The sequence below is a fragment of the Uloborus diversus genome, chromosome 4 (genome assembly GCF_026930045.1).
Source record: "Uloborus diversus isolate 005 chromosome 4, Udiv.v.3.1, whole genome shotgun sequence".
Taxonomy (NCBI): domain Eukaryota; kingdom Metazoa; phylum Arthropoda; class Arachnida; order Araneae; family Uloboridae; genus Uloborus; species Uloborus diversus.
Genome location: NC_072734.1, coordinates 38,445,953 through 38,456,652, shown reverse-complemented (window position 1 = coordinate 38,456,652; position 10,700 = coordinate 38,445,953). Strand labels below are relative to the sequence as shown.

At 34.8% G+C, this 10,700-nt stretch overlaps 1 protein-coding gene across 1 annotated transcript in view; it reads left to right on the top strand.

The window, feature by feature from the left end:
• Positions 1-61: 61 nt before the first annotated feature.
• LOC129221594 (syntaxin-like) overlaps positions 62-10,700 on the top strand; it is a 51,230-nt gene continuing 40,591 nt past the window's right edge. Inside the window, exons 1-3 of the mRNA XM_054856108.1 lie at positions 62-302; positions 3,442-3,528; positions 7,623-7,722. Of these exons, the coding sequence (XP_054712083.1) occupies positions 270-302; positions 3,442-3,528; positions 7,623-7,722 (220 nt within the window). The 5' untranslated portion in view covers positions 62-269. The remainder of the gene's footprint in view (positions 303-3,441; positions 3,529-7,622; positions 7,723-10,700) is intronic.

Sequence of the window (10,700 nt, the reverse complement as noted above, 5' to 3'; positions counted from 1 at the left end):
GATGCATTTAAAATACTTAATTAACTGTACCTTTGTAGTTGTTTTTCTTTGCGACTCTTCTTTCGCTTCACCTGTTGCAGTTTGCGGTGCTTGTTGAATGTGGGGCGGTGGTGATAAAAGCTGTCTTAATTTTAATTTTTTCAAGGCTTCTTATTAGTATTTAATTAAGGGGAAAATCAGTATCTCGTTTCACAAAATATATCTACATTCGACTTCAGTTTATCGGCATTTCACCTGTCACATCGACAAGTAAACATCTGCAATCAATCATGATTAATGACAGATTAGGAGCCTTGAAAGCTGTAAGTTCGGAAACCAAGTTGCTGCGGTATTCGCGTAATCATTATAATGTTCTTTTAAATAATTTAAATTACTTTCAAGTATTTTGCTCTCGCTACTATAGTTAAAATTGTACTGATGTCTAAAAAATCTTGTCTACGAGGGTTTTTCTTGTCATATCCTTTGACACTTCATTTGTTAATTTTCCTGTTTTTTTTTAAAAGTTAATTGCCGTTCTCTTGAAAAAAAATTTTGATCAATTTTTTAAACCATTTTCGTAAATCAAATTCGAAACAATTTCGGAAATGCTACTTAGATTCTTATTACTACTATATTTCGACACAGATACAATGAGCATTGACTACATACCCTTTGCCTCCGCCTGGAGGGTAAAGGAAACGGCAGGCCTGAACTTAAGAATTCAAGTGAATGACTAACAAAGGAGAAATTATAAATCTCATTAAATATATTACAAGGAGGGGGGGGGGGGAGGTCCAACATAAGCTCACATAAAAACGTATTTGGGTAAATCTTTTGTAACGCTCAAGATTCTTGTCAATATTGTGCTGGAAAAGGATTGTCAACTTTTTTCCAGCATAACTCGATTTCTCCCTTTATTAATGTGATAGGTGTCATGAGCGCTAAATAATTAATGATAAATCATTCATCAAAACTATTTATATTCACAGTATTTTTTATTTTTATTTTATTTTGATGATAAAGTTTCCATGATCAAACGATCCTACTTTAAAGTTATCTAGTGGTGAAACTATTGCTCAGAAATTAACAAAATTTTGTGAAGAACACAATGAAACTATGGGAATTCGTTTTGCGTGAATAAAAAAATTGCTCAAAATTTCACCCACCGAGGGCGTTTCTTATAAATTTCACATTTGCTATACTTTTATGACATTTCCTATACATTTAAAACAAATCTTTCATCAGAACATGTTCAATGTGATGGCTATCATATAAATTTACATCATTCATTAATTTCTGAACAATATTTTTGTTGCTAGAAAATTTCAAAGTAGGATTGTTTAATTATGGGCACCCTGTTCAGATATAAAACATTGACATAGAACATGAATATCAATGTTCGATAAACATTGATCCTGATACATTGTTTTTTTAACAAAAACAGCTACATTAATGTTACTCTCATACTGCCTGGTATGTTGTATATCTCAGTTTGGTTCTTTAGAACAGTTGTTGGATCCTATTTGGCAGTGGTGCTCATCCCCCAACAGCAGGGGTGCCCACTCTCTTAATAGAATGGGTGCACACCCTTTAATGCCATGAAGATTCGCCAAATCGAAAGCCATCCCCCTTAAAATTTCAATGGTTCAGTGTGCGCTATGACCCCCCCCCCCCCGACCGGGAGGGTACCTCTGCCCAATATCAAAGGCACCTACCTCCTTCCAAACACAATGAAGACTGCTCAAAAAAGAGAACAATACTTCTAAAACTACTCCTCCGCCCAGGGATCAAGGACATAGCCAAGGGGTGGGTCCATGGGGTCCGGATCCCCCCCTTCCCGAAAGACCCCTCTCCTTTTTTCTCGGTTGTTGCATCTCGCATCAACAAAAATTTTCCGAAAGATAATGATTTTATAAAACGCAGCATTCTCTCCCCTTAAATATTCCCAGTAATCGGCAATTTTCCCAGGGCCTGAGTAAATTCAGAACATGAGAACCTCGTGCAACAAATGCAGGTTCCCAATTTTCGTCTGCTTTTTGCTGTGTCACCTACTCCGTCCGAAACGGGGGAAGTGTCCCTTTCGACTTTCAAACCAGTTGGGTCCTATGTCCTTGAAATTCAGCCCCCTCCTTGGTCCATCAAATTGTCATTGGCAAAGTAAAAACAAGCATTTATTGCCACTTCCGCCGTATCCCACAGTCTCATTGGCGTGGTTTTCTTTATTTCTTTCTCTTTTCTTAATAACTTAACATAAACTTTTTGTTAACTAATTTTGACTAATGACTCTATTAATTTCAATTATTTAATTAATTTTAGTTAATTATCATATTTTAATGATCAGTTTTAATTGGATTTTTCTTAGTCTTGTTTAATTATCAGCTACTAATTCTGCTTTAGCATGCCTCCTCTTTTGAAGTTCGTGCAACCTTGGACCCCCCCCCCCTTAACAAAGTTCTAGCTACGTGCCTACAGGGATGTGTACGGGGGAGGGGGGGGAGAAAGGACTCCTGTTGGTTTTAAAAATTGGCATGAAATATAGTTGTAAACAATATGGAGGGAGGGCCTGGAAAAGTCATTTGTGACGTGCCCCAAAATTTCTGTGCACGTTCCTGCCTTTGACCAAAATTTTTTAATGGGATGATCCTTATACAGTATACTAAAAACTGGCATATTCCTTTATATTGGAAGTTGTTATTGGAGGGCCGTGGTGGCCTAATCGGTAAGGCATCGGACTTGTGACCGGAGGGTCCCTGGTTCGTTCCTAGCCGGTCGAAGATCCACCGTCTTCACTAAGGGTGACTGGGGGACATTAAATATGCTCGTGGTCACAATGTCCTCCAAGTAAAATAATACCTCTGAAGGTGCTAGGCCAGAAAGTTATTCGGCTTCTCGTCTGGTTCTAAATTATCGGACTGTCCATAGATGGTGCTGCCATCTGTCATAATGTCTGTGCCAAATCAGACTTCCACCTTGAAATAGGCACTCGATTAAAACCAGAAGCCGTACCCCTCTGCCTTAAAATCAAGTAGCATTACTACTCGGGCTCCCGAGTGGCATAAATAACAACAGTGCAACATCAAATGAGCTAGCTGGCCTTTGCAGGAGACAGCAGATTCACCCTAGTTCTTTGTTTTTTTTACTTTGGAACTTGATGTGAAACTGAAAGGAACATAAGTGAGAGCTGCAGTGTCCAATTTTGTCCCGGCTGCGAAAAAGCGAAAATCTGGCACTGCTTCTTGCAAAATGGTTGCCAGAATGGGCCTGATCTAGCGTAACAAATATAAGAAAAAGCAATAAAATGATTTACCTGAAAGTTTTCATTGTAGCTATCTTGTAAAAGTTTAATTATTGTTGAAATTTATGCAGCATCATTAATTATAAAGTGTTATTTTAAAACTTAAGTTGTGTGTGATATAATAAGTATAAAATGATACCAATATATTAATTGAAAATGTATTTCAGGCTGTAAATGATAATTATGAAACTAATAATGAAATTTCAATCAATATGGAGGTTCCGGAATCATTTCTTACGGAATTCTTCACTGAAGTAAGTTTAGAAATTCATATGTTTGTTCCTCTTGAAACACATTTGTACTCAGGGGGCATGCATTTGTGGGGGGGGGACACTGACACTTGTTGGCCCGAACCTGAAGGGAACCCAAGATTTTTAAAATGAGGGGTGAAATATATGTAAAGACGTAGAAAAAACAGTATGAAGAAAAGCCCCTGAAAGTCATTTGACAGGCCCCAAAATTAATGTGCATGCCCCTGTTTGCACTACATATTGTTGTAAAAGAATTGACATTTGTATTAAGAGATATGTGTATTAGGGTGGTTCAGCAATTCACATATGCAATTAGGCGCCCTGCTTCATGATCAGAATTTTTCTTTTCAATCTAAGGCATTGGTGACATGAGGTGTAAAAAGCAGTTTCTTAACTTAGTAATGTAACATAGATTAACCATTTTTCAACTTGAATTTTGAAACTTATTTGAAAGTAAAAACTCCTGCAGCAAAATATATCCAACGTCTTGCTGTAGGTTAGGAACAGGCATTTGCATATTTGGCAAATTATTGACTAAGGTCTATCAAAGAGATGCTTGTTGCCAGACATAGAATTTGAAAATGTGTGATACAACTTTTTAAAATAAATATTATCATGCAAAATTAAATGCTTTCCTTCAAAATTATTTTTAGTTGGTGGCAAGACAATAGCAGAGTGAAAATTCTTTTTTCAATTTAGGTATTCATATTGCCATTCTTTATGTAAATATTTGTCAGCTGAAATGTTATATATTATAAAATACTTTAGTGATATGCATGTATATATAATAATAAATTTTGAAAAAATACTAATGAGAAAATTCGAAATGTTTCTGAAATCTAAATTGCTTGTGGAATTTCCTATACTACAACTAATGTTAAATTCCGGAAGTCATTGAGCACGCTCTTAAAATTGGAGTAAGAAGCTAAAATTTTTACAGCATTATGTTACACTGAAAAACAAATTTTAACGAATTTTCTGTTCTTCAATGTATTTCTAATAGATTTCAAGGTACACTGAAAAAGAATATGCTTGCAAAACTTTCCTGTCACCCTCCAATTTTAAGAAATTTCATTTATACGTTTTGGATTACAAAGGCTATCTTATAGCAGTTATAAGTTTACTGGATTTTTCTTTCGGCTGGATTTGATCCATAGACATATTTTTTTACTCATTATAGCTATAATGTAACAAAAGAAACCGAACTCTATTTGATAAGTTTTCAGTTTGCGACCTTGAGCAAATGGCGCTAGGCATTCCATATCATTTTTCGGTTTCACACAAGATCATGGCAGTTGAAGTTGTATTTTGGCACGTAGAAATGCCCTGCCATCGGTTTCCATACCTTATTTTTATGGACATTGAAAGAATCTTACGAAAGATATTGTTTCATGAAATTGACTACTCACATCATAATTGGAGCATATGTACACTTTTTTAAAAGTAATTGCCATTATCATTGGTCTGCTACTCTATTACACAAAATATTGCTATTTTCTGTGCAAGTGGGACAGCAGGGAAAAACATGAACATTTCATCAAAAAGAAGTGGCCAGAGCGCAAACAATATATTGCACGTGAAAACAATAATCCAAAACGTTCCTTTAATTGATAAAAAAATAAATAGCCTCCCACCTTCACACGCAAAGCTGGGATTTATGTAGAATTTCGTTAAAGCAATGGATTAAAAAATAGTGTAGATTTCAGTGTTTGCAGGAACAGTTCCTATCCCTCACGAGGACGGTATTTTCATTGACCCACAAATTAGAAAGCTTATGAAGGACCAAAAATTTAAGCTAGTTTTAAAATATTTAGGAAAAACAGTATGGTTTGATTTTTAAAAGACTGTGACAATTCTTAGAAAATAAAAGAAGTCCTAAATATAAAATAATTCAAGACTTGTTAAAAAGTTACAGAAAATTAGACTGTTCAATCATTGATTTTTTTTTTTTTTTTTTTTTTTGGCATCTCACTTAAATATTTCTCCTGAAAGTATGGTAGCTATGAGCGACGAGCATGGGAAGCGCTTCCACCAGGATATTTCTGCAATTGAAGCACAATATCAAGGACAGTTCAAATATGCTTGGTATTACTATTGAAATCTTATTAGAGAAGTTTGTGATCGGCCCTATAAGAGAGTATAAGTTAAGGCATTTACAGTATGAAATTTAGGATTCTTTTTACAAATATCATTATTTTTTCTTAAAAAATCTTTTATTCTTCTACAACTTTTTAAACAATATATATTTTTGTGTTTTATATTAGTTTTAAGCTTTGTAAATGTTCATATAAGGTGGTTAAAGGCACAAATATTGTACATGTGTTGAATAAATTTCATCAAATAGAGATTTTAAAGATTTTGGATTTTTCAAAAATCTGTGGGTGATGGAATATTTTTATTGTCATATTCTTTTTCAACGCCCCCTAAGATATAAAAGTCACCACTTAGTTTTTGAGGAACAGAAACCTTGCTTAGCAATGTTATTAGCAAGTCTTGGAAAAAAAAAAAAAAAATAATAATAATGGAGTGACCCGAACTATAGCACAAAACAAAAAAAGTTTTTTTGTACCACCCTAATGTGTATAACATTGTATTTTATCTGTATTGTATTCACTCTTTTGTTTTAATAGACAGTCTCTCTCCTATTTAGATTGCTTAGTGATATTATGTTTGGAAAAATTAAAATATTTGCAGCAGCTGAATTAATAAATGCGGACAAAGCTTTTTTAACCATAAAAACTTTATTTACCAGTCTAATGACATGCTAGGAATAAAAGCAAATCTCTTAACAATCCAAAATAATGAATCCCAAATCATTTTTTAAAGAATGTTCATTAACCAGGGTTCGTACGGGTCATGGAAAAAAAATAAGCAAATTTCAGACTTGGAAAATCATGAAAAATTGAAATTTTCAGTCTAAGTCATGGAAATTTATTTTCAGTCATGGAAAAATGTTCTTCTAAAAAGTAACAGTAGCTAAAAAGAACATTAGAAATCTTGAGTAATTTAGTATTGTGTGCACCATGAAAGCTATTTAAACTGGAAAATTGAACGATTTCAAAAAACATTGCATCCACGTTCGTTTCCATCACTCCTAAATCTTTATTTTAAAATTTATCAGATTTATCTGAATTTGTTGAAGGTTTTGGACAATCTTTAGTCATGCGATAGAATACAGAAATAGGGAATTCTAATGCTCAAAAACAGTAGTGCCCAATATACGGCCCGCAAAACTAATTCATGCGACCCACTGGTACGTTCAGTGTCATTATTCAAACATGTTATGGAATTTCTGAACCTATTAATGTGCATTTGAAAATGTACAAATAAGTAAACAAGTACATTTAAATCAAAAGATTTATTTATTATGAAATGTTTTTATTTTTATATTTTTAAATAAATATCTGGTTTAGAAACATGAATTTACTAAAGAATATGGCTTTATTTAAAGAACCAAAAAATTGTCAAGTTGACACTAAAAGCAACTTTTGAAGCAAATTTATGGAAACTTAGTAATGATTCATTCAACCTTTTCCCCACTCATTATCATTCTGCCTGTTTATAAAAAAAAAGTCGACATTTAAGCATCATTCACTGTAGTTTTTTCGATATTAAATGATATTATTCTTTTCATGTAACAAGGTAATGAAAATTTTCATGAAGTCATGAAAAAGTCCTGGAAAAATCATGGAATTTTTTCATCCAAATAGAGTATGAACCCTGATAACACACCGGAAATGAAATGTGCTATTTGTCTATTCTTATTTGTGGAAAGCGCTCTTGTCATTCATTCTTTAAGTTGATTTTAATTAAAAAAGCATTCTTATTATTTATTTTTATATAACAATGCTCATTTGAATAAGAAAAAAAATCATGGTGATAAGAAATTATATCTAAAATGATGAAAAATCCCTGGTCGTTCCAGTTCTCTTAAAAACTTCAAATTTTTAAACTTGCAAAGAATTTCTGCAGAAAACAAATATCACTTAAAATTTGAAATTTACATGAAAATTTTTTTTTAATTTGTTTGCAAAATTTCATTTAAAAGACACCATGATATAGAAAATTAGATAATTTATGAATGTGAATTTTTGTAGGTGGAAGAAATATCTCAAAGTTTGGATAAAATTATTGCTACACTGGAAGAAGTCAGGAAAAAACACAGTGCTATACTCTCGGCCCCATCCACTGATGAAAGTAATCACTCATTGCTGTAAATTTAAGATGTTTAACAATTTTTTTCATCTGAATGTGTAATTAGATATAGGTATATGAACATTTGCATATAAATCCATAAATGGAAATATTGGCACAGAATTCAACATAAGGGGCATTGTTTCATTGTGTTCAAGGGCAGAGATATTGCTTGGTTTTTTTTCTAGGCGTGAAAATACTCCTTGTCTTTTCGATGTGTGAAATTTATTTTAGAGAAATGAAATATGCAAAAAAAAAAAAATTATAAATTAATTTGAATTTTGACATCTGGAATTTAAATAATGTTTTTTGCAATCACGAGTGTGTGTATGTAGGCGTGTGTGTTTGTATCTGTGTGCAGGATTGAATGTGTGTATGTGTAAGGTGTGTGTGAGTGTGTAGGTGTGTATAGGTATGCGTGTGTGTGTATGTAGGAGTGTGTGTGTAGGTGAGTGTTTGTATGTATGTAGGAGTGTGTGTGTATGTGTGTGTGTAGGTGTGTATTTATGCATGTGTGTGTAGGATATGGATGCAACCTGGAGACTGTTTTCGCTAGAGGAGCAGCATCGTGAGGCCGGTCGACGGTGGTGCTGCAGAGGGAGGCGGGGGAAAAATAAAATCATAGGAATTCAAAACAGTCAAATGGGAACAATAAGCAATGTGATTCCTTAAAAAAAAAACGGCACAATAACTATCATTGCCATACCTCCCCCCTCCCCAACTTTCTAAGAATAAAATGGAATATGACAGGGAAAGAAGAAATTACTCTACTATTCAGGGGTGCCCATCCCCCCCCCCAAGCTCAATGGCGCAAATTCCCCCCCCCCCCCAAAATTTTCTCGCTTTCGAATCGGGTTAAACATAATAGTTTTTAGAGTGCTAAATTTCTAGTCAAATTCACGGGAAGGGGGAGGGGGGGGGGAGCGCTAACAAATACCATTTGAACTGAAATATTGTTGGATTGTTGATCCGCCTTGTCTTCCCAAATTTTACAGCGTGGACCTTGAGTAAACAAGTTTTGAGTCCCCCTGTATTTTGCTACACCTTTTTTTTTCCTTCGAACGTATGAATAATTACAGGGAAAGTGGATTCAACTTTCTGGCTTAGAAGGAGTCATTACTAGATGTATGCAATATGAATCTTGAAAAGGAAATTTATCGTCATTTAGATAGGGGGTCCGGGGGTTTCTTCCCTGGAAAATTTTCGAAATTGTAGTTTTAAAACCAGTTTTATACAATCTCTGATGTTAGGGGGATAAAAGTTTTGGTGGCCCCTTCCCGGTAATTTTTCAATATTGAAACTTTAAAAGCGCAATTGTAGATACTCTAACATTGTGTTAAGGAGGGCTCTCCTTTATTTTCAAAACTGTAGTTCTAAAAACGCAGTCTTAGACTATCTGCGGTAATGTTAGAGAAAGAAGAGACCCTAGGGCTCGCACCAGGAAAATTTTCTTAAAAGAATTAAAAAGAAGTTAAATTCTTAACTTCGGAATTGAAGTCTTTTAAACGCTATCTTTGGATGGGGGAAAAGCAGTTTTCTGAAATTGAAGCTCTAAAAACGCAACTGTAGCCGACCTTTGTGACTTTAAGAAAAAGAGTTTTCGGCAGCTCTCCTGAAATTTTCTCGAAATTGAAGCCCTGAAAATCAAATGTAAGACGATTTTTTAATAATGTTGACAAGAGGGGGGTGGAAAGACGTTAGGGCTCCACTTAAATTTTTCAAATTTTAGCTTTAAAACGCAGTTTTGATAGATCTTTATACTGTTAGTGGAAGGTGAATTTCGGTGCCTTTAACCAGGCAGTTTTTTGAAATTGATACTCCAAAAATGCAATTCTAGGCTTGTCTTCGATCATGTGAAGGAAAGAAGGGGGAATCAGGTGCTTTCTCCTATAAATTTTTCAAAATTGCAGTACTACAAACGCAGTTTTAGATGACTCTCATCACTGCCACACATATTCATGCAGAATTGTGCTACTTCCAGAAAATGCATAAAAAACTGAAAAGAAGTCAAACCGTCTGTTCCAGCTTTGAAACGGACACCAACTCCATGCCATCTGTGATGTGTTCCCTTCATTGAAAAAGAGACACGGTCATTAAATTTTGGAAAGAGTACCAGGGTCGTCGCTAGGTCAAACAACTTCTGGGTGGGGGTACGCTTTGGCACGCCCTTAATTGTTTCAAACGCATATTTTAATGTGCAGAGAGAGAGAAGATTTGGCTTCTGGTTTAGCAGGGATAGTCATATTACTAGACCTTAGTACTAGCAATATTAGTTAAATCGTAAGGATAATATTCAGTCAGAATTAGGGGCTATGGGAGGGCTACCTTCCTGCATTATTTCGAAATTGATTTTAAGTTTGGGAGGAAAGGGAGATGAGGTCCAGCATAGCATCTCCCGATATTTTTTCCAAATTTAAGTTTACAACATAATCGTACGTTATATTTAATTATGTTCAGAAGAGGGGATCTGGGGCATCTTCCCCCGAATATTTTCAAGATTGTTATCTGAAAAACACAGTTTTACACGATCTGTGGTGATGTTAAGGGAGAAAGAGACTCGGGGGTCATCGTTCTACAATTTTTCAAAATGCCAAAGCACGCATTCCCAATTGTGAATTATTTCTTATTGTGACATGTGTAGGGGGGGGGGGTTCGAGGGTTCTCCCCCGGGAAAAATTTGAAAATTGTAGTTCGAAAAATGCAGTTTTAGATGATCTATGGTGATATTAAGAAAAAGAGATGCGCCCTCACCCCCCCCAAATATTTTGAAATTTTGAAGCCTTAAAAACGCAATTGTAGACTTTTTTGTTGAAAATTTAGTGCACCGGCAGTTTCTTGAAATTAAAGCTCCGAAAACGTAATTTAATCCAACCTCCGATGAAAAGGGGAAGGGGGGGAGTTTTGAAGGTGCTCACGACCAGAAATGTTTCATAACTGAAGCACTAAAAGCGAGATTTTAGGACATTTTTCGATGATGTTGG